Here is a 25,584-nt window from a genome sequence, read left to right as displayed (position 1 = left end):
ACTTTCCTTTGTCACAATTTCTGTCACAGTATTTCCTTTCCAGATTTACTTCTGTTATGTGTAGCAAATTAGCTCAAAATAAATGTTAGTAATCAATCATAACTTGTGATAATTAATTATGTTAATTAATTATGAATATTTGGATCAGTTAATAGAATTAATTTAATGTAGTAAAATTAATATTACAATCAATCAACCTGTTTGTCCCGTGATCAATCAGTGTTTATTGTTCATTAATTCTAAGATATATTCATTTCCGGGGGAGGGAAATGTCTTTCTTACTACTAAGTAAGAGCCTGTAGTCAAAATCTAAATAATGAAATAAACTTTGTTGCAAGCAGAGAATCAGAACCAAATACGTATTGCGCACAAGTTTTATTAACTAAATCACAAACATAACTAATCTAAACATACAACATACAATCACACATTTCCTTTACACATTTCCTTCCATAGGTTGTGGTCTTTGTAACAGTGTTTAGTTTACCAAAACATATAATATGTTGCAAAGGAAGCCAGAAACAAAGATGAACATTCCTCCTCTAACCGGTTTAACAGGAAGAACAGACACTAACTGAAGGAGGAGTTTTTCATCACAAACAAAGTGGATGTAAAGCTAACCTCAACAGCTACTGCGCTCTCAGTTTTTCTTTTGAGCAAAACCTCGACAAGTTTCATTTAAAGAGTGTGATTTATTAATGTTTTGTTTGAAGCATTATTCTTGTGATTTATCTGAAGTTTCATTCACTAAAGATGGCAGAGGGACCTTCATCACCGACAGGTAAGAAATATCTTCACACAGATTTAAAGAGACTATAGGCGCTTTTCCACTGCATGGTTCAGCGCGGCTCGGCTCGGTTTGTTTGCTTTTCCACTGCAGGTTAGAACCGCTTCAAAGTGGGTGGGATTATAAACTGATCCCTTGAATGCATTACTCAAAGCTTTTCAACACGTTGCACAAGAGATGCGTGGTTGGCGGTTACAGCCGCGGATAAACCGCGGATGACGTGACGAAAAATATTATTTTAATTAAATTCGGGCGGCTGGCGGGCGGTTGAACCATCAAATGAAAAATATATGTATACATTGTTAAATATTGTTATCTGACTATACCTACATCCAAAAAAATAGGCATTGTCTGATAGAGGTATCAATAAAGCATGGGTGTCAGTTTGGTTTGAAAATGTGCTGGGGACAGAGACGCATTCGGAAGTGCATTTTCAGAAGTGCTGGGTACAATGACGCATTCATTTTTTTCTCTCTTTCGCGCAGGTTATGTTTTGAAAGACGATGTCCTGTAGCTCAGGCACGGCCCCATTTTTCAACAGGCCCACCCAAAACTTTCAACAACAAAAAAAACTTTTACTAGGCTATATCCCTGATTCTTGAGAGTCGGGACAAAACACACTATATCAATATTAAAATACACACTATATCAATTAGAGTTGTATGTTTCTGCAGAGAAAGGTCTTAGCTATTTAACCATGTACAGGAACAGGTTCTAAATAAAAACACATTTTTAACAAATAAACATGTTTCCCTTCAGAGCTGGATTTGTATCAACTCCGTCAGACACACTAAAAAGTATACAATTTTAATTATTCCAATCCAACAAGAATCTAAAGTTCTGAAGTATATTGTAATAGTGTTTAGTTACTCTGATATGTAAAAAAAAAATACAATATATAAACTTAAGTTGTGATTTCACACTATTCTGAAAACTCGAAAAAATGAAAAATATTTGCATTTTCAAACTTTGATTTTAATTTCAATATTGTAAAAACAAATTCCTTAAATAAATAAAACATAAGAGGATGTAGATCAGATGGTCCTTTATTACAAAAACAACATAAATTGAAGGAAGAATATTTTTCCCCCAAAAAAATTAACAAAACATACATCCAACGCTGTTGACGAAAAACTGACGGTGTTGACAAAAAATATGTGCACTGTTAAAAAAAACCCGTGAAATTTACGGTAAAAAACCGGCAGCTGTGGTTGCCAGTATTTTACCGTAAAAAATAAGGTAGCAACCTTTTATGTTTTACGGGATTTAAATTTACGGGCAAAAAAACACAATGTAAAAAAACCCCTGTGAAATTTACGGTAAAAAACGTTAGCTTGGTTGCCAGTATTTTACCGTAAAAAATATGGTAGCAACCTTACTTAAAAAAAAAAAAAAAAAAAAAAACCTTCAGCAGGATTTAAATGTGTGGTAAAAAAAAAAAACATCAGCTGTGGTTCCCAGTACTTTACCATAAAAAATACAGTAGGAACCTTTTAGTTTTCACGGGACAACCGTTATATTATATAAACCGATAAATGTTATCATTAAATTTCACTGAAGTATTAAAGTTTACTTTATATCTTTGCAATATACTGAAAACCATCATAATAACACAAATGGCAAAAAAAAAAAAAAAAAAAAAAAAAACACGATGATTTAAGTATACCATTAGTTTTTTACAATCTGAGGTACATGGTAATATTGAGAAGGTGCACAGTGTCATACACACAAACACAAAACACCATCATGGTGACATACACACGTGACTCCAAATAATGGCATAAACATTCATTAAACAATATATGATGTAATATAAACCAAAAAAATATAATATAAACTGATAACAAAAACCAAGAAGAAACATAATTATTTAAATTAAATAGCATCAAATGTGAAGTGTCACACAGGGAATTCTGGGAATGTCCATTTAGAGAAACAACAGGAACAGAAAAAAGAGACGAGCAGAAACACAAGAACTACAACTGACTTCAGCCACAGCCTCAGATGAAATCAACTGAAGATAAAAAAACATTACATCTGTGAAGATCTCAGCAGAGGAGGATTAAACAACTCCACAAACAGCATTACCAGCTTCACTTATTACTAACCAGACTGACTTTATTTCTGTCAGACGTCTACAGTTCTGTTTGAGAATTAACAGAGGTTTAGATGTTGACGATTTATTCTTTCATTTGAAGTCACCATGATGGAGATCAGTGACTGCTTTAGTTGGGGTTTTGACCCTTGACTTTCTAACTTTAGTTTTTCTCTGCCTGCTGTAACTCTGTGTTTATAAGACATGTTGATTATGGCTAGGAAATCAGAGAAAAAATGAATCGTGTGATGGCAGTTGTGAATCAATGATGGCACACACAGATGTCACTGAACTCATTAAAATCCCTCTTTCTGACTTTGGTTTATGTTGTTGGTTAGTGAATCTGCATAAATGCCCAGACTTTTTGATATAATATAAAGGATTTCTTAAAAGTTGTTTAAAAAAAAAAAAACTTTCTTTAAGGCACACACAGATTTCAAGATTCAGTCTATGCATCTCAACAATGGTGAGGAGCAGAATATTCAATTAGGAAAAGTAAATTACATAGACAATTCAGATCATAATTTATTCATACCGCAATGCATGATGGGAGCCATTAATGAGTTGTGATTGGTGGCAGCCACTGCAACATGCTTTATTATTGTCACCATTGTTGAGATTCACAGGCTGTTTATTGATGTCTGTGTTTTAAATGAATTTATCTGAAAGTCTTTTGATCAGAACAATGTTTATTAAATATTTTGAATTGTAAATAAAGTACTGATAATTATAGGCTGAAGAATCACTAAACTGCTGCTAACAAGTTAAACCAAACTATCTCAATGAGTTTCCTTTTTCAGATCACAGCATGATTATGTCAAAACATAACCACCACTATAAGATAACATTTTACTTTGTCCATTTAACTGTTATAAATTAATAAAAGCAGACAAACAACAATAAATATTAAAGTAAACAAATAATGGTCTAGAACCCAACTAAAGCAAACACCCATCACCTTAATGGTAACTTACAATTTGTGATTTTCTTCTTCAGTGATTCTGCTTGTTAACATCAGGTGTCTTCAATAATGCTCAATCATCACTAAATTAATCACTTAATTATCTCCTCAGCCCTAAATGCCGCTCCATCTGAAAGCAGGTGATGGTGATTTACTACTAATCAAGGAACCGGCTTTACTGACGAGATGCGCATAACCATATCGCGATTTAAATCGCCCAGCCCTAATTGAGCCTCCAATCAAAACTCATCAGTATCTCCCAGCATGCATTGCAGCAGGAATACATTATGCTGAATTGCCTTAGTATTTTCCTTTATTATTATATCTGCTTTTATTTTTGATGTTGTTTTTGTTGCAGCTTTTTAGTAGCTTGTTTTGTGATGTTCAGAGTTTTATCTGATTATTGTGTTGATTGTCACCGTTGTTGAGATTCATACGCTGAATCTTGATGTCTGTGTTGGTTTAAATCAAGCAGTAGTTTAAATCCTTTTTTCTACACCATGTATTTTTAAAGTTCTTCAGATTATCTGTTGCTCATTTACAGAAATATTATACTCAATAATATGAAATATTTATTTGTAATATTATAATCAATATTATCACTTCGCTCAAAGTGAGAGATAAGACTCTTTATGAGGTCAGTGAATCAGGCCACAATATGACGATTGTCTCATCATTAACCTGCCATCATCACCTGGTTACATTTTTTCTCTGATTTTCATGCCATAACATTTGTGTTATATAACCACACAGTTAAGGCAGTCAGAGTAAATCTAAAGTTAAAAAGTCAGAGAGGCCAACTAAAGCAAACACTCATCTCCATAATGGTAACTTCAAACTTTATCATTTTCAATAAAACATCAACGTCTAAACCTCTGGTAATTCTAAATAATTAGATTACAGGAAACCACAGCTGGCAGGTTTTTATTTTTTATATAAAAGTTCAGTTCAATGTTCAATGCCATAAAACCTAAAATATTACTACCGTATTTTACCGTATAAACTTTAGTTCAGTGCCGTAAAAGCAAAAACAATTCTACCGTATTTTTTACGGTAAAGTACTGGCAACCACAGCTGCCAGTTTTTTTCCGTAATATTTAGATCACTGCCGTAAATCTAAAATATTACTACCGTATTTTTTACGGTAAATCGCTTTCAACCAGCTGCCAGTTTTTTACCGTAAACTTTAGTTCAATGCCGTAAAACATAAATATTTATACCGTATTTTTTACGGTAAAGTACTGGCAACCAGCTGGCAGTTTTTCACCGTAATTTTTAGTTCGATGATGTAAAACTTTGTAAAATTAGTAAACATTTGCTACCGTATTTTTTACGGTAAGGTACGGTAAATGCAACGGTAAGTTTTTTTTTTACAGTGTACTTCCAAAATCTGTACATTTAACAGTATATTAATGTACAATTACATGAAATGTCCCGTGAGAGCTATTACAGTTTTTCACTGTATATAGTAAGGGTACATACCGTTAAGGAATTAACATTGTTTTTCCGTTGCTTTTTTACAGTTTTTTACTGTTAAAATTACGAACATTTTTAACAGTGTGTGCATTGCTAATTATTGAACAGATGTGCTTTTTAAACACTACTACTAAAACTACTCTTTGTTATTAGAGTATTGCAAAGCAAACTATAATAAATATATTGCACATACACCGTTTCCAACTATAAAAAAACAAAAAAACAATAAGTTAAGTCAAGTCATCTTCATTTATATAGCGCTTTTAACAATGTAGATTGTTTCAAAGCAGCTTTACAGAGATAAACATATAATTAAAGGTAAGATTGTTTTGGCTTTATAGCGGTTCTTTAATAAAGTTATTTTCCAGCTAAAGTTAGTTTTGATTGATTCACTTCCGTCGCAACGATCATTTGTTATTAAATTAGAGGCCGCTAAGATGACACCATTCTCTCTACACAGACTTTAAACGCGAACCTGTGAGAAACGCTGATGGCGGTCACATGCGCATTAAGAATTGGTTCTATAGTTATGTGCGTTTGAATATATGTGCGCAGTTTTGTAATTCCCTACAAACCAAGCCTAAACAAATTACTGGTGTTTCCTTATAGTTTTGATTAAGAATTTTATTTTATTTTATTTTATCAATTTGGGGTAGACACGCAAATTTAGTTTTCCCGACGACGCTTTATAAGGGAAACCAGGGGCCCACCTCCCCCTCTGTTTTCATCTACACTCTTAGAAAGAATGTGTTAAAAATGACACAACCTGTGTTAAATTTTGACACATGTGTGGGTGAGCTCCAGGACTACTAGTTTTGTGTTAATTTTAACTCATTCACTGTGTAAGTCATTTTAACACACAAATTGTGTCATTTTAAGCGAAAGGGCCAGATGCAAAAATATTAACCATTTAATCAATAGTCAAGTACAGAATGCATGTGCACACAAAGTACAAGACAATGTTTCAAGCTCAATGACTGGACAGACTCACTGTACACTCTCAGAAAATAAAGTACATAATTGTACCTTTAGGGGTACAATGGCTTGTCACTGGGGCTGTACCCTCAAGGGTACAATATTGTACCCTTGTGATTTGTACCTTAAGAGACCAGTCTTGTACCTGTGGTGACAATTTTGTACCTTTATTTAACAGTTCAAAAATGGACCCTTCAAAAATGGTACACAATTGGCTTTGACAGGGTACTATCGTTGACTAATAATATATATATATATATATATATATATATATATATTACACACACACTGAATTAAAATCAGAATTTATTAAATCCTTTTCATTTTCACATTTTCCAACATTTCATTTTAAACTCAATGTCTAACTGTGACATATAAATTATTATCATCTGAGTAAGAATCATTTGCCTGAAAGTCCATTTCATCTCCTTTCATCTCGACGCCGGTTACTTCTACGCCTGCTTCTGATATTTTCTGAAGGACCTCCTCGGTTGAAAGTCCTGTAAGAACCATGAGTAACCGTGCTATGACTTCTTTTCCACCGATGGCCAAAATAATCAAAAAGACCACAAACTGGACATTCTTTTAAATGGAGATTCAAGCAGCCAATCAGGGCTGGCTCTACATACACTCTCAGAAAATAAAGTACATAATTGTACCTTTAGGGGTACAATGGCTTGTCACTGGGGCTGTACCCTCAAGGGTACAATATTGTACCTTAACCTTTAAAAGAAACGGTACATATATGTAACTTTAATGCTTTTTGATCCTCAAAAAGGTACATATATATACCTTGAGGTCCAACAGCAAACACTCCAGTGTTAATTGAACTCTCCTGGGAGTTCATATGACTCCAGACTCAAGAGTGTTAAAGTGTTAAAATATGAGTGTTAAATTAACATTAATGATCTAATTAAGTGATTCACTGAGTGATGATTGACCATTATTGAAGACACCTGATGTTAACAAGCAGAATCACTGAAGGAGAAAATATATATTTTTTAAGACACCGTTATGGTGATCAGTGTTTGCTTTAGTTGGGCTCTTGACCCTTAATTCATTCACTTTAGATTTTGTTTGGCTGTTGTATCTGAGTTATAACTGCCAGATGAACAAAGAGAAAAGTTGATCAGGTGGTGTTGGTTATGTTTGGACATAATCATAATTTGATCTGAATCATTGAACTCATTTAGAGCCTAATCTCAGTCTTAAATGTATATTGTTGATTACAGCATCACTGTGATTCACTGTGACATCACTGACATCAATAATGAGCCTGTGAATCTCAACAATGGTGACAATAATAAAGCATGATGCAGTGCATTCTGGGTGCCACCAATCAAAACTCATTCATGGCTCCCATCATGCATTGCGGTATGAATAAATTATGATCTGAATTGTCTATGTAATTTCCTTTCCCTAATTGAATATTCTGTTTGTCACCATTGTTGAGATTCATACACTGATTATTGATGTCTGTGTGTGCCTAAAAGAAAGATTTGTTTAATCAGAACAACTTTTAAGAAATCTTTTAGATTATTTTAAAAATTCTGGATCTTATGCTGTAGAATCACAATGATGCTGTAATCAACAATATACATTTAAGTCACAGATTAGACTTTAAAGTAGGGCTGCACGATTAATCGCACGATATTGTTATGCGCATCTCGTCAGTAAAGCCGGTTCCTTGATTAGTAGTAAATCGCCATCACCTGCTTTCAGATGGAGCGGCATTTACTACAAAGAGCCGTAGTTAACTGACAAGCTGAGCCATATCGCATTAATATCGCGGACGTATCGCCAGCGATATTTACTGCGATATGGCTCAGCTTGTCAGTTAACTACGGCTCTTTGTACACAGCAAAAACTCCAGTGTTAAATTAACACTCCTGGGAGTGTATGAGTCAACACTCAAGAGTGTTTAAGTTAATGAGATAATTAAGTGATTAATTTAGTGATGATTGAACATTATTGAAGACACCTGATGTTAACAAGCAGAATCACTAAAGGAGAAAATCACAAATTGTAAGTTACCGTTATGACGATCAATGGTTGCTTTAGTTGGACTCTTGACCCTTATATTATTAACTTTCGATTTTGTTTGTCTGTTGTTTCTGAATTATAATCACCAGTTGAACAAAGAAAAAAGTGATCTGATGGTGTTGGTTATATTATGATAATCATCATTTGAACTTGATCACTGAACTCATTAAAATCCTTCTTTCTGACTTAGATTTATGTTGTTGGTTAGTGAATCTGCATAAATGCCCAGAATTTTTGATATAATATAAAGGATTTCTTAAAAAGAAATCATTCTTTTAGGCACACACAGAGGTCAAGATTCAGTCTATGCATCTCAACAATGGTGAGGAGCAGAATATTCAATTAGGAAAAGTAAATTACATAGACAATTCAGATCATAATTTATTCATACCGCAATGCATGATGGGAGCCATTAATGAGTTGTGATTGATGGCAGCCACTGCAACATGCTTTATTATTGTCACCATTGTTGAGATTCACAGGCTGATGGATGTCTGTGTTTTAAATGAATTTATCTGAAAGTCTATTGATCAGAACAATGTTTATTAAATATTTTGAATTGTAAGTAAAGTACTGATAATCATAGGCTGAAGAATCACGAAACTGCTGCTAACAAGTTAAACCAAACTATCTCAATAAGTTTCCTTTTTCAGATCACAGCATGATTATGTCAAAACATAACCAACACTATAAACTAACATTTTACGTTGTTCATTTAACTGTTATAAATCAATAACAGCAGACAAACAACAGTAAATATTAAAGTAAACAAATAATGGTCCAGAGCCCAACTAAAGCAAACACCCATCACCTTAATGGTAACTTACAATTTGTGATTTTCTTCTTCAGCGATTCTGCTTGTTAACATCAGGTGTCTTCAATAATGCTCAATCATCACTAAATTAATCACTTAATTATCTCCTCAGCCCTAAATGCCGCTTCATCTGAAAGCAGGTGATGGTGATTTACTACTAATCAAGGAACCGGCTTTACTGACGAGATGCGCATAACAATCTCATGCGATTAATCGTGCAGCCCTACTTTAAAGGTCCCATTCCATGGATTATTTTTATTATTTAATAATGTTTCCAGGGGTGCCCCTATAATTAGGGATGGGCGATATATCGCACGATATTGTAATGCGCATCTCATCAGTAAAGCCGGTTCCTTGATTAGTAGTAAATCGCCTTCACCTGCTTTCAGATGGAGCGGCATTTACTACAAAGAGCCGTAGTTAACTGACAAGCTGAGCCATATCGCATCAATATCGCGGACGTATCGGCAGCAATAATTAATGCGATATGGCTCAGCTTGTCAGTTAACTACGGCACTTTGTACACAGCAAAAACTCCAGTGTTAAATTAACACTCCTGGGAGTGTATGAGTCAACACTCAAGAGTGTTTAAGTTAATGAGATAATTAAGTGATTAATTTAGTGATGATTGAGCATTATTGAAGACACCTGATGTTAACAAGCAGAATCACTGAAGGAGAAAATCACAAATTGTAAGTTACCATTGTGGTGATGGGTGTTTGCTTTAGTTGGGCTCTTGACCATTATATGTTTACTTTAGATATTGTTTGGTTGTTGTATCTGAATTATAACTGCCAGTTGAACAAAGAAAAAAGTTGTCTGATGATGTTGGTTATATTATAACATTCATCATTTGAACTTGATCACTGAACTTATTAAGATCCTTCTTTCTGACTTTGAATTATGTTGTTGGTTACAGCATAACTGTGAATCTGCATAAATGCCCAGAATTTTTTATATAATATAAAGGATTTCTTAAAAGTTGTTTTAAAAAAAAATCATTTGTTTAGGCACACACAGATGTCAAGATTCAGTCTATGCATCTCAACAATGGTGAGGAGCAGAATATTCAATTAGGAAAAGTAAATTACATAGACAATTCAGATCATAATTTATTCATACCGCAATGCATGATGGGAGCCATTAATGAGTTGTGATTGGTGGCAGCCACTGCAACATGCTTTATTATTGTCACCATTGTTGAGATTCACAGGCTGATTATTAATGTCTGTGTTTTAAATGAAGTAATCTGAACATCTATTGATCAGAACAATGTTTATTAAATATAGGCGGTGGGCCGGACCTCGAAATTACGAATTTAATACTTACCTCACAGCTGTCTACGTTTTTTTTTGCTGAGGTCATGTAATAAAATCGTACAAGTACTATAGACATTGTTTCCAACTTTGTTGTATGCACATTTGACGCAAAATGTCCTTACAAACTCTTACTTTTTTAAACCGGCAAAGAAGCAGGAGTACTAATCATAACGTTAGAAAACCTCCCGTTTCCTTGACAACCAATGTAAATAATGAACACAGATTCTACGGCGGAGGCATCTTTGTCAGTGGCCAGAAAGCTGGGCCATATAGTGAAACTGACGCATAGCTTGTCTAACGGCAGATGAAGTAAAACCGTAAATCTCTGTAAAGTCCTAATCATAAATACAGTGCATGTTCACAATAACGGTTTAAATAAATAAAATAATACATGTTTTACCTCTGATATAAACATTTAGATTAAATATGCCATTCTCATTAATGGTGTTAAACACTTTAACTACATGAAATAATTACTGAGAAGTTACAACATTTTTATATTCAATAAATATAAATATTTGTTGTAGATGCAATGCTTTTGAACACTTCTCCTCTGGCATGCTGTGTTTTAATGTTTTAACTAATTGCTTATGATAATAGCAGATTGTCTGAGAAAATGGTTTCGTGCAAATAATGCACAACAAGGTCTATCTGTTTCCATTAAAAATAGAAATCAATTAAAAATACTATTTGGCCAGTGGAAAAGATTGAGAAAAAAATTTGATTTATTCATTCAAAAACAAGGCAAGGATAGGCTACTAAATTATTTGTATTAATAAAATGAGAGCATATGAATAAAGCGGAGCGGTGTGACGCTTAAATATAAGTTAAAAAACTTAAACATACGTTTAATTTATATAAGTTTAACCCCTTACTAGTCAGCCCCAATTTTGGCAAGTGATGCATACATGACATACCCCAAATAAAAAGGTAGCTGCTCAGAAGTCATTCTGAATAGACACAACCAATATATATTTAAAAATCCAACCCTTGAGAGTTTACAATTCAAGACTCAAAATTAACCAGACTGTTATTAATATTGAGATAAATAAGCTCAAACATAGAAACGAAAACAACAAATATTAAGAATATATTTATTAAATGTATAAAAATTTTATGTGAATTTAGGACTGAAACTTATAACCACAACTAAAACATGGGGATTTTTTAAAGACAATCATCCCGCACATCCTATTCTATAATAAAATCAGCTAATTGAATATTCGAAAATCGTGACTCATCCCTAATTAATATAGTGTTATTGTGTAAGTGGATGACATGACAAGCAGCAAAAGGCAGTGCAATTTGTGTGTAAGTGGGGTCAAATGTTCATAGCAAATTTCAAAATAAACCAATGTAGCGGCATCATAGTGTAAACTACCAGTGTATTTGTGCAAGAGTCAATCAGCTGCCCTTAGGTTATTGGAGGGTGGGGGTGGAAGGAAGAGGCTCTCTATGATTCCCCTATAGAAAGTTAAGAGGATGGATTTTTGGGAGATGAGCCTTCCTCAACTGTTGGTGCCAGGTTCTGTTGGTGGTGTCGATAGATCAAGATGGGTCATCTGTGATGTGGATACTAAGCAACTCTGTGATCTTGACCTGCTCCATCATGGTGCTGTTGATGTGATGATTGTCAACGATCACCTCTGTTGTCATTTGGGTGTGGAGAGATATGTATGATGTTGTCCTGTCCGTGTCTGTGAGTTAGATAAACAACTGAATTATATTCAGATAAATAAACACAGAAAGCGCACATTACTCATTTTAAATCACACTTTTCATCTTGACATTTGTATTAAGATGCTAACCATCTTAAACGAGCTTGCCAAGACTACTGCAGTTCTGACCACAAATAATTTTGTTAAATAACTCAAAAACAGCCATCTTTAACTAAAATATTTTTCCACCATACAGTATACCTGTTCTGTTATGTAGGTGAAGCCCAACCACTATCAATCGTGACAATCAACCATAATTGTCTTAAATAACTCCATGACTACCACTATAAAGTTGATTTGAAATCATTTCTTTGTTTTGGTTTGCACTCTTTTTAGCTGATAATTAGTCTAGCTTACTTGTAGCCTAGGTAGCTTGCTGTAACCAACCTGGACACACCCTCCCGTTTACCCCGTGATTCTCCCTTAGTCAGACTTATTTCCTGCTGTCTTCCCGTTTAAATATTTTTCCCGTAATTATCCCGTATTTGAATACTCTTTGCTTAGTTCATTGTGTATGTACCGAATGATTATTTTGGATTAGCCTAAGCAACATACCGTTAGACCTAGCTTTACTGCTCCACTACCAACATTCTTTCGTGGCTAACGTTACTGTTTTCATCAAAAAAAACATTTTATAGCTTGCAGTCTTAAATACAACTTATATGAAAAGCATTAAGATATAAGGGTGTATAATCATTGCAAAACAAATCTTACCTTGACGTTGTCTTGCCGAGACACAACGGTCTCTCCAGGGTGGGTTGATTTGGCTTCAGACTGACGCGACGCCGGTTCAACGAATAACGTGATTGGCCAAATCAATTCAACAAGGTAACAACACGAGCGTTGATTGGATCTCACTCCGGCCAACGTTTGTGATCAGCTAGCGAAATTAAATCTATTTTTATACTTTAATGTGCAACAATTGGCGTTGGAAACAATCGGTAATCTTTTTGTGAATTATTCATACAGACAAATAAAAAAAATGAGCCAGACAGCTGCTGGGTAACTGTCAAATCAAAAACTAAACGAGATAGACGGACTTGGCCCACCGCCTAATATTTTGAATAAGTAAAGTACCAATAATCATAGGCTGAAGAACCACAAAACTGCTGCTAACAAGTTAAAACAAACTATCTCAATAAGTTTCCTTTTTCAGATCACAGCATGATTATGTCAAAACATAACCAACACTATCAGATCACATTTTACTTTGTTCATTTAACTGTTAGAAATCAATAACAGCAGACAAACAACAGTAAATATTGAAGTAAACATATAATGGTCTAGAGCCCAACTAAAGCAAACACCCATCACCTTAATGGTAACTTACAATTTGTGATTTTCTCCTTCAGTGATTCTGCTTGTTAACATCAGGTATTTTCAATAATGCTCAATAGTCACTTAATTAATCACTTAATTATCTCATTAACTTTAACACTCTTGAGTGTGGACTCATATACACTCCCAGCCCCAGGAGTGTTAATTTAACACCACTCCATCTGAAAGCAGGTGATGGCGATTTACTACTAATCAAGGGAACCGGCATTACTGACGAGATGCGCATAACAATATCGTGCGATATATCGCCCATCCCTACTTATAATGTTAGTATGTTTTTTAGATCAAAAATTGTTATAATTTAGAAATAAAAGGCATATTTCCTAGCCTGATTTCATTCCCTGGTTTGAACACTCTGTTTGAAGGGGCGTGTCTGCTGTGAGACTTCAGTGTAAACGCCCTCTGCTGTGATTGGCTGACATGCTTGCATATGAAATATCTGGCATTACATGTGGAACTATCAGGAAAACTTTTACTATTACAGCTATTATACGTTTTTACTATTACAGCTATCGGGATTAACGAATCATGAGAAGTTTTTTAAGTATTTAGATCTATTACCATCACATAAAAGGTTGCAGTGATGAGCACTGAGCAGATGACAGTCTGTTGATCGCGTGAAAGATCTTATCATTGCAACGCAGTTTCTGCACTCACTAATGATTTCACCAATGCAAACATGAGGCATATAAATACAGTAAGAGCTTCGTTGTGCAGTGTAACAGCGTCATTGATTTCATAACGAGTTTTGGCAAGTGTCCAGATAAACTCGCGCTGTGTGATTGATAGCTTGGGCGATTGGAAAGGGATTGTTCTTTGATCACTTTCTGTATATTAATCACAGTTTAAGTAAGATTATTTTCATCCTACTAAGAGAAACGAACGATGTGAAGAGTGATCGCTACTTCCATATTAAATCACTACTTACCGCTTGCTGGAATATAGTTGAAATTGCCCCCTTCGTCAGTATGAAACGCTGAGAGAAGCCTGCTTGATATTATTCCAGGTTAGAAAAACAGTCCGTGGTGAAATGGACAGAGCAAACTAACAACTTCGAATTAAACTTTTGCGGTATCCGATTATAGATAAACATCAACCACGTCTGTTGACATTTCGCCATCAATACGCCTGTGTTCCTGTGGGCGGAGGTTACGGTTCTAGTGACATCATTAAAGCAGGATGTAGAGGGGTGTAGTCCAATCCAGCCGTTTTTTGTAGTCAACTTCTGTTAAATAAAATATCTCGCTTGGCATTGAACTTTGAGCTTTATAATTTTACAGATATTATTTATACTCTAACAACAACATTACACACTAACTAAAGTTTGAAACATGGGATCACATAGAATGGGACCTTTAAATGAGTTCAGTGATTCAGGTCAAATTATGATTATGACAAAACATAACCAACACCACCTGAACAACATTTCTCTTTATTCATCTGGCAGTTATAACTCCGATACAACAGCCAAACAAAACCTTATGTTAACAGTTTAAGGGTCAAGAGCCCAACTAAAGCAAACACTGATCACCATAACAGTGTCTTAAAAAATTATATTTTCTCATTCAGTGATTCTGCTTGTTAACATCAGGTGTCTTCAATAATGGTCAATCATCACTCAATGAATCACTTAATTAGCTCATTAACTTTAACAAACTTCATTGTTAATTTAACATTCATATTTTAACACTCTTGAGTCTGGAGCCATGTAAACTCCCAGGAGAGTTCAATTAACACTGGAGGTTTTGCTGTGTTATAATGATTTAATATCAGTAAATTGACTTACAAAACTTGTATTTCCTTTATTTCAAGGCTACTCAAATATAGTGATAAGTTAAAATCTACCTTAAATGATTAAGGTATCATTAAAACCGTAGTTTTTACTTATTACTAATTTTTTACTAATTACTTAGCAGAGGCTGTCTTTTGATATTGTACCTTAACCTTTAAAAGAAATGGTATATATATGTACCTTTTAATGCTTGGGGACATATATGTACCTTGGGGGACAGAAATGGACTCCTACTGTACCCCTATTTCTGACAGTGTAGGCAAGGCTCATGTAGGCATATATAATCAACATAAAAGAAAAATGTTGTGGAATGGTGAAGTGCTTGTGAACTGGGGAGCTGACATCACAGTTTTCTCCAGACCAGCTATATATAAATAACTTTTTTGTATGAATGTAATCTAGTACATATTAAATACATGAGTAAATAAAGTTAAAAATGTGAAATTAATTATCAAGTAAATTAATAAAAGGGACACCTGTGGAGCTACATCGCAGGTGGATTGGAAGACGTGCTTAATTATGGTTTATCCATTTTGCAACTGGATGTAAGAAAGAGTCTCACAGATCAGAATTCTACTAAAAATCGGACAAAAAAAAATCGCACTGTGTATGTCCAGCCTAAGGCAGTTCAAAATGTAGTCCTATCTTTGGGTCATTCCATTCCCTGGGCAGGCAGAAAAATGCTGAAGTGGCCCTCAGTGAAAATGAGTTTGAGCTGTACAGTATTCTATCCTTGATCTTTAATTGGTCCCACTGCCTGAAAATCCAGATAGCAACATTGTTTCGGCCCAGATCCGGCCCACATCTGGCACTTGTGGAATACTGATCTGGCCCACATGCAGCGTGGAATGATGGCACTTGAGTGGGCCACTCCTGTTTGCCAGATCTGGGCCACAAGCAGGCCATAGCAATGCCACATGTCAGCCAAGAGCAAAGAAATAAACCAGAACTGGACCTCGTGCACGGCTGCACACGAAAACCTCACAACGCCCACCCCTGTCGGTGATTGGTTGGAACACTATTTATTTTGGTTGAGTGGTGGTGAAACCAATTGTTTTTGTGTGCAGATCTCAGAGGCTGCCTACAGAGACGCAGTTTTTTGACGGCCTGCTTATGGGGCGGGCAGCTAGCAGATTGTTAGGAAAGATTAGATGCATGTGATCATTTATGTTTGGGCCTGAAATCACTGATACCACCTTTAATATGGAGGGAGATGGAATCTGTTTTTCTTTGCAAGTGAGACAAGAGCTGCTGCAGAAATAGGCCTGTGTGTAATTTTACTGCTCATGTTTTTGTTTAATAAAAATGTTGAAGATGTAGTAATGTTTAAGTTATGTTGATGTTGACTAGCAAACTCAAATAATTATAACAACAAATTAACAGATTAACAACAAATATATTTTCATTTATTTTATTATTTAATGAGTTTTAATATGATTTAAATATGATTTTTAGTCTTGTAAAAGTCTTGTTTTTTTTCTATACTTTTCTTTATATAAGAATGACTTAACTTTGCCTGTTTATAATATCTATAAATAAAATAATTTTTACATATCATACTATATATATATATATATATATATATACATACATACATTTTCTGTATCTTTCAGAGATGTCAGTGATCAGCTCCAGTTCAGATGATCCAGTGATCCGGATTCTTCTAATGGGCAGGAAGGGCTCTGGGAAAAGCTCATCTGGAAACACTATACTGGGAGAAAAGAAGTTTAAAATTAAAAATCATGAGTCTGAAGTGTGTGATGGTAAAACACAGAAAGGAGAGAAGCAGGTGTGTGTGATTGATTCTCCAGATCTACTGGATCCAGATCTGAATAAGGAGAAGCTGGAAGAACTGAAAGAAGAGCTGATAAAACTATGTTTAGCAGGTCTCAGTGCAGTTCTGATCACCGTTCCTCTAGAAAAACCTGTGCAAAATGAGGAGGAGATCCTGGATTTCATTAAAGGTTTATTTGGTCCTGAAGTTCAGTATTACATCATGATTTTGTTCACACATGGAGATGAACTGGAGGATCTGGAGGAGACCATTGATGAACATCTACAAAACCATGTAGATCTCCAGCGACTGGTGACTGAATGTGGAGGAAAGTTTCACTGTTTCAATAACAAGAGTAAATCAGACGATGAGATACAAGAACTACTGCAGAAGATAGAAGGAATGATGGTGGAGAAAAAAGGGAAATTTATCATGAAACAAACGAGGAGATCAAGCATGGATGCTCCTGAGGTCTTTTGTAAGTGCCTTTTACATGTTGCCATTATAAATGACTCCAAAAATACAAACATATGGTGATTTGTTCACTAAGTGCACAGTAAAATCACCGGTGTTAAATTAACACCACTCAGTGTTCATATGGGAACCACCACCAGGGTGTTAAAGTAACACTGAAGCAGTATTTGATTTAATCAGAGGTGTATAGTCCAGGGGTCAGAAAGTAGAAGTCCTGCCATATGTTTATTAGGGATGTGCACGAATATTCGAATTTTCGAATATTCGATCTGTAATTATTATTAGGAAAATAAAATACTATTCGAATTTTATCGAATTTATGAAGCCGTAAATACTTTGCGGGTCGTAAATGCATTGAATCCCTGATAAATCCCAAGCACTAACTCGCAGTTATAATTAAATGCACTGGGTGGCACTGTGGCGCGTGTTTAACAAGTTGTTTGTATTTTATCATAATGTCGTCGTCTGCCTCGCGAAGTTTGGAATTACTAGTCGAAAATGAGGTTACTAAATGATTTTACAAAATGGAATTACTTTTGATCAAATTAATTAATTAATCTGGAGTTATAATATCATCACCACAATGAGAAATCACATGAAATCCAAACAGCAGTCGACTGAGGAAAGACAGCTGTTTATCACTGCATCACGACTGCAGGTAAGCGCAGCTGATGATAACTTATCTAATAGTAAAATGATTTTTAGGTATATTGTTCCTTTAAGTTTTCTTTGAGAGAGAGGTTTAAGAACAGAAAGTGCAGGGTGCTGTTAGAAACTTAGAACTAGAACACCGTTATCTTTGTTTCTCTGAAACGTCTGTCAGCGCAGCGCGTTTTCTCACTCGAGCATAAATTGCTCGCGGCGTCCCTCCATGTGGATATTATTGTTTTTCTCAACATGAACGTGAAACAATATAAACACGATAATCATATGCTGACTCGAGTGTATGTGTAGCCTACGTTCTGTAGCATAACTGGCGCAATCTGCTACTCTGCTTTATTAGGCGTTTTTTTCCGTTCGCGCTGCTTGAGCTTATATCCTTTTGTTCTTATATATTTTTGTTTACACATAGGCCTACTGTTTAATGTTTTCAATTAAAAGAAAACTTTAACACATGTTGTAAGCTTGTTGTGTATATTGCCTAATCGTAAGCTTCTTCAGAAATGGTGACAAAACGTAAAAAAAAAAAAATACCTTAAAAAATAATGTATTTTTCGTTAAACGTCATTTAAATAAACGAATATTCGAATATTCGAATTTTATGAGCCCGAATATTCGAATGCAATATTTTTGAAAAATGCCCATCCCTAATGTTTATTCCACCTATGAACTCAGTCAGCTGATTTCACTAATTAGTTTGATCTCCTGGCTGAAAAACAGCTAATTAGCAAATCCAGGTGATTGGAACAAAATACTGAGGAGGACTTTTTTCTTTCTGAACCTGGACTTTACACCTCTGTTTGAGTATTAACAGAGGTTTAGATGTTGATTATTTATTGTTTCATTTAAAGTTACCGTGATGGTGATCAGTGTTTTCTTTAGTTGTGCCCTTGACCCTAGCATTAGTTTTCTCTGGCTGCTTTATCTCTGTGTTTATAAGACATGTTGAATAAGGTGGTGTTGGTTATGTGTTGATGATGACATAATCACCATATAATGGCCTGATTCACTGAGCTCATAGAGTCTTATCTTTGATTATATGGGTTATTAATTGCTGTTGCAGTACATCAATTTTATATTAAATTTTTTTAAAAACATTGTGCACAATAAAGGTTTGAATTACTGTATATCTCAGACACACACAGACATCAAGAATCAGCATATGAATCTCAACAACAGTGATGATAAAAGTGCAGTGCATGATGGGAGCCATCAATTAAAACTCATCAATATCTCCCAGCATGCATTGCAGTGTGAATAAATTATGCTGAATTGCCTTAGTATTTTCTTTTATTATTATTATCTGCTTTTATTTTTGCTGTTGTTTTTGTTGCAACTTTTTAGTAGCTTCTTTTGTGATGTTCAGAGTTGTATCTGATTATTTTGTTGATTGTCACCGTTGTTAAGATTCATACGCTGATTCAGATTATTTGTTTGTCACTGCTGGCTCGAATTCAGCAGGGTCACAGAGCTATTATTCTCAAAAATGTGAAATATAGTAGTAGTAAATATTCCTCATACAATGAATTCTCAATAAATAGCCTGCAGCACCTGATGGTATTTTCTCTCTGATTTTCATGCTATAATGAATGTGTTTTATAAACACACAGTTAAAGCAGTCAGAGAAAATCTAAAGTTGGCTTTTCAGACCAGTACCAGCTCGCTGAGCAGCGGTGGCTCGAAGCGAAGGGAACTGCAACAGTAATGAACACCAATGCAGTCGGAGGTCGCCCAGGCCTCTGTTAAAGCATGCCCTTCATACATGGCTTCTCGGACACAGGCTGAGGTTTTGGCAGCAGGCCGGGGTGATCTGTTGTCACACAGGATGTGCTGCTCTGCCACGGTCACCTCGGGACTCGAGCTTAAGCCAGTGCTGAAGTGGTTTTCATACGGAGGAAGCCAAGTGGCTGCATCTGCCATATGATATCTGCCAAAAATTATTTCAGTGGGACCCTTTCTCACTTCTGAATTAGCACTGACCAGACAGACCGAGTCCATCTCCATACTGGAACAGAGATACTCAGCCCGTGGGCGAGATTACTCTCTCCCAGTTGACCTGAGGACCCAACTGGCTATGGAGCACTCAAAGTGTAGGCCTCTGTACTGATACTTCGAACCCTCAAACGCAACGTGCAGGATGGCCTGTGGTGCGGAAGGTTAGAGATCTGAAGTACATGTCATTCAGGTCAAACGCTGCAAACCAAGCTTCAGGGCGGGGCTTTAAACTGCCACTCTGTGTAGTAACTTGGACAGAGGCTTTCATAGAAAGGGCCCATAACAAGTGACACAGGGCCAAGATGGTCATGACCCACCACATACTGGGTACATGAAGAACGAGTTTGTAAAAACTGGCCTTCATATCGGCTGGAGGAAGCGGCTATATCGCGTCCTTCGCCAGTAGGACAGCGACATGCGCGCGCAAGACAGGGGCACTGCTCAACACTAGGTGTGATGAATATCACTGAATTTTCCGTCTGCCTCTGAGCGGCAGAGAACTGTTGGGCAAGATTCTCCACCACGTCGCCGAATAGCCCAACCTGTGAAATGGGAGAGTCCAGGAACCGAACCTTGTCCGCTTCTCTCATATCAGCCAGGTTGAGCCAGAGATGGCGCTCCTGGACATCGCTGAACCAATCGCGCAAGCTGCAACCTTGATCAGTTTCAGTGCAGAGCTCACCCATGAGCTCACAGTCTAGACTACCCTTGTGCATGTTCATGAGTGCCTGGGCCTGGTGGACCTGAAGCAGCACCATGGCATGCAGAGAGGAAGCGGCTTGCCCACAGGCTTTGTAAGCCTTGCCCATGAGAGCGGACGAGAACTTACAGGCCTTAGAGGGGTGACGAGGATCACTTCTCCATGAGACAGCGGCCGTCAGACACAGTTGCATCGCAACAGACCGCTCCACCGGAGGGATAGCCTCATAACCCTTAACCGCTTCCCCATCAAGGGTAGTGAGGGGGGAGGAGCTACTTAGGCAGTTTCTGGCAGAGAAAGGTGCCGTCCATGCCTTCGTAAGCTCCTCATGCACTTCAGGAAAGAAAGGTACCGAGAAACCAATCATCCAACCGAGACGGTTCGGGACACGATGGAGGGTTCAGCGCGAGCCCTACCGCCTCGGCGGCCTTTTTCAGCATAGCTGACATTTCTGGATCCGGCTCGGGCAATGATGGTCTCCCAGAGGGAGGCAGCGCAGCCGAGTCGGCATCTCTAGAGGCCAGCTCCCCTTCTGATGCTGCGATAGACATTCTATTCTCTGGAGCCCCAAATGAAACTACTGGTCGGTCCGCTACAGAGGAACCAGCGCGCTCATCTGGAAGCTCCTCCGGATTGCCAGAGAAACATTAAAGTTAAACACTAAAAGGTCAAGAGCCCAACTAAAGCAAACACTGATCTCCATCATGGTGACATCAAACTTTATTCTTTTCAATAAAACTTCAACTTCTAAACCTCTGTTAATTCTCAATAAGAATGTTAGTATGAAAGAAATAAAGTCTGGATTGTAATAAGTGAAGATGCTGAGATCCTGAGAGATCTGTTAGTGTTTAATGTTCTGTTGGGGTTTAAAGTGTTTCTGTATGGTGTGTTTTGTGTGTCACCGTTGTGTTGAAGAGTAGAGCCGGAGCTTCAGTCCAGGATGAGCACAGAAACACTGATGAAATGCTGCATGTTGCTTTAATTAACTGACAGTAACTGTGTAGTTGCTGATGTAGTGACGTATAGTCACAACAAATCATGCATATAATTAACTGCATGTTTTTCAGTAAAAAAAAAATCAGAAAATAAATGTGAAATAACTGTGTTTTAACTGTGTGTTTCTGTTAAAAAAGATTTCTGTAAAAGTATTTTGCACTTATTTAAATTAGGATAATTTACTTTATTTTTACGGTTTTTGTTTGACAGCCGCAGCTGACAGTCCGTTTTTTTACGATTTTATTTTTTACAGTGTAATTGTAACTCAATACATTTCAAGTCACGCTAGTGTGCATGCGTCCACTTCCGTGTTTATACCCGCGCTGCGGGGCGGAGCGTGTAATCACGCACGCCAATGTTGAATTGGCTTGATTAATTAGTAGTACGAAGAACACGTTGACTACATCTGACGTTCTCGACTGAAAGGGAACTGGATGATTAGCAACTTCCTATATGTAATTCTGAAGAAAAAAAACAGAGATTCTAATTATTGGAAAAAAACTTCCTCATGTAATAAGTGTAATTATTTTTCTAATAATTCAATGGCCTGAAGTCAGTTATTCCGCTTATACTACAGTTACCACACCTCGAAACATTGTTCAGATTATGTATTTCAAGACGTTTGTAAAGTTTTTGTCATTAAAACGCTCTTGTATGTAGGACTAATTTCTTACGCGTCTAATCCCATGCCTCCGTTGCTAATTCCAAAACATCATTTTAGAGTTAGTAACGGAGGTTTGAGCCACTGATAGCAGACTAATGCTGGGGACACACGACTAGCTGACACATTCTCTAACTGTTTTCATCGACTGCAGCAGATTTTAAAGACCGACTTTGAACACAGACTGAACGCGCTGAAAACGCGTTTGGGCATGATCAGTCATAAGTATCAAATTACATTCATAACCGGCCTTAAAGTGTGTCCCCGGCTTTATGCAGTTATTAATGCAGTTATTAGAGAGATATGTTGCAATAATGAGACAGAAAAGCATGTGTGTCAATATTATTATTTATTTATTAATTCAATTCGTTTGAATTAATTTGTTCATTCTTTTTTTTTCTTTTCTATTATTGACAGATGACAGTAGACTAGCCAAATAAATTAAACACAAAGCCCTTTTAACAAGTAGGCCTATCAATAATTATTTATTTGTTATATTATCTGCAATAAAAATCTGTGCTGCAGGACTATCCATTTATTTAGCCTATAGGCCTATTCAGTTTAATTTTCTATTGATTATAGATAGGACTATATACTTTATTTATTAAAATTAAACTGCATGTTTCCATTGATTGTGAAGCTAGACATTGAAAATTGCAGATCAAGCGCATGGGGCTAAATGTTTTTTCTTGTTATGAATTGTATCCTATTTTCCGTTATTACAGTTAACTACGCGAAGTGATATGGAACTGTAATGCGGTCAAGATCTGCCTGGAACTACTTTAGCTGTGCGTTTCCCTGAAAATAATGCACACCTTAGAACGTTCGTCAACCAATCAGATTCAAGCATTCAACGGCCCTGTAGTATAATGTATAATACTTGATGGCTGCTCTGTCAAGTCTTCGTTGTCGGTTAGGAGCCTGGGTGTGCTCTAAGATACCAATCTTTCATTTGAAAGTCAGGTGTCTAGTTATGTTAATAACTCAGTACATTAGCTCATCCATGAACATGATTTCCTGTCCGAGTATTGTTGGATTCTTTTCCGTCGTCTGTAGAGGGGAAAATTACATATTGTGCCTTTATTTGCCTTTATCAGTGATTTGATCTTTCTGCCTTAGTTTCATTTGATAATTTTGTTTTATTTCCAGATGCGGGGAAAGACCAGATCAGGCTGGTTCTGCTAGGAAAAACTGGAGCTGGGAAAAGTGCCACTGGAAACACCATCATCGGCAGAAACGTGTTTGAATCTTCAGCCAGTTTAAACTCTCTGACGAAACAGTGTCATTCAGAAACTACAGTGAGGTTTAGTAAAGAGATCTCAGTGATCGACACGCCTGGACTTTATGATACTGAACTCAGTGAGGATGAGATTACAACTGAAATAGGAAAATGCATAACGTTCGCATCTCCTGGGCCACATGCTTTTATTATTGTCATTAAAGTGGGTCGATTCACTGAGGAGGAGAAGAATACAATAAAGAAACTTAAAGAAGTGTTCGGAGAACAGATGCAAAAATATTCCATGATCGTGTTCACTCACAAAAATCAGTTAAAGAAAGGAAAGAAAACAATTGAAGAGTATCTACAGGAAGGTGAACCAGCTCTTAAAGAACTTGTAGAGAGTTGTGGAAACAGATTCTTTTGTCTGGATAATGAGTCTGCCAGTTTCCCACATATCAAAGATCTGATCAGTAAAATAGAGAAGATGATGGAAGAAAATGGATACTTTTCAAATGAGATGTTTAAGGAGGCAGAAAAACGCATTCAGGAGATCCAGAAGCAGATACTCAGTGAGAAAAAAAAGCAGCACAAACAGCTAAATCAAACAGAATGGCAAGAATTATACTGGCGTTTAGCAGAGGAGTCACGACATGAAGCTAAGAAGTCTTTTTCTGACACGTTCGTGGGAGAACTTCTTATGTATTCTAATGTGAATGTATCAGATATTCGCAGAGCACTGGAGAAGGTGACCCTTGAGGAGAAGGAGAGCACCATAAAGGAGGCTGAGAGCAAAGGATTCAGACATGCAGAGGCCATTTACCTTGCAATCACTGCAACAAGAAAACTAGTAAAAGAAAAAATGTGCACAGTTCAGTGAGAAACTTGTAAATGATCATATACAGAAGACAAACACTGAATTACCCTGAAAATGAATGTCTATACACTTGCTGTGCCTAAAGTATTGTGTGCTTCTTCTTCTATCATGTTGTTAACAATCTAGTAGTGCTTTAATTGATCATGGCTTTGTCTGTGCACTGTTAGACCTTGCCAGGCTTTTTTACAGTAAAATACTGGCAACAGTTACTGTAAAAATGCACTAAATTTAGAGTTAATTAATTTCACTTGTAGAAACCGACTGCCTTAAATGGACCAACTGTCATTTTAAATGTATCAACTAAAATTTATAATGCACAAATAATGTGAGCAAAGAATTACTGTGAACTTAATCATTTGAAACCATTAACAAAATATTGTACATAAAAAGATTTCCACTAGACCAGCAACTACACAGTCACCGTCTGTTAAATAAAGCAACACGCAGCGTATCATCGATGTTTGTAGATCTTCTCCTGGACTAAAGCACGGGCTCTACTCTTCTGCACAACGGTGACCCAAAAAACTAGACCGTACAGAAAACTACTGGCAACAGTGTTGCCAGTATAAACCTGTTTCATAACTTACAGTTTATTACTGTTAAAATACATTTTGTGGGAGTGTCTTTTTATCGTACACTGTTAACCCTTTCAACCCCACAGGAAAATACACACTACAAAGAGTAAAAAGTAACATTGAGACAGTGTTGCAGTGAGATAATTAAGTGAATATGTAAGTGATTGTTGAGCATTAGTGATGAACACCTGCTGTTAACAAGCAGAATCACTGAAGGAAAGAGAAACCCAGAACAGAAAATAGAGAAACACAATAACTACAACTGACTTCCAGCCATTACACATTATTAAGTTGGCTTGAGAGAGCCAACTTACTGAAATCCTATTTAAACTTAT

General features: G+C 36.3%; 1 protein-coding gene across 1 annotated transcript; it reads left to right on the top strand.

Annotated features, from left to right (window-relative positions):
* The first annotated feature begins 483 nt into the window (after window positions 1-483).
* On the top strand, window positions 484-25,379 carry LOC307162705 (GTPase IMAP family member 8-like). Its single transcript, XM_079878216.1, has 3 exons — window positions 484-781; window positions 16,932-17,570; window positions 23,728-25,379. Exons 1-3 carry the CDS (start codon window positions 754-756, stop codon window positions 24,675-24,677), a joined length of 1,617 nt encoding a protein of 538 aa, XP_079734342.1. The 5' UTR covers window positions 484-753; the 3' UTR covers window positions 24,678-25,379.
* Window positions 25,380-25,584: the final 205 nt, after the last annotated feature.

This window comes from Squalius cephalus, assembly GCF_949319135.1.
Source record: "Squalius cephalus genome assembly, chromosome: 1".
Classification (NCBI taxonomy): domain Eukaryota; kingdom Metazoa; phylum Chordata; class Actinopteri; order Cypriniformes; family Leuciscidae; genus Squalius; species Squalius cephalus.
Note: the sequence above shows the minus strand (reverse complement) of the source record. Positions and strands in the feature narration are given on the sequence as shown.

Bases quoted from the DNA above. Each gene is read 5' to 3' on its own strand.
- LOC307162705 (XM_079878216.1), top strand. From the start codon at position 754: ATGGCAGAGGGACCTTCATCACCGACAG. The intron at 782-16,931 runs GTAAGAAATATC...TGTATCTTTCAG, and splicing joins GGGACCTTCATCACCGACAG to AGATGTCAGTGATCAGCTCC. The intron at 17,571-23,727 runs GTAAGTGCCTTT...TTTTATTTCCAG, and splicing joins GGATGCTCCTGAGGTCTTTT to ATGCGGGGAAAGACCAGATC.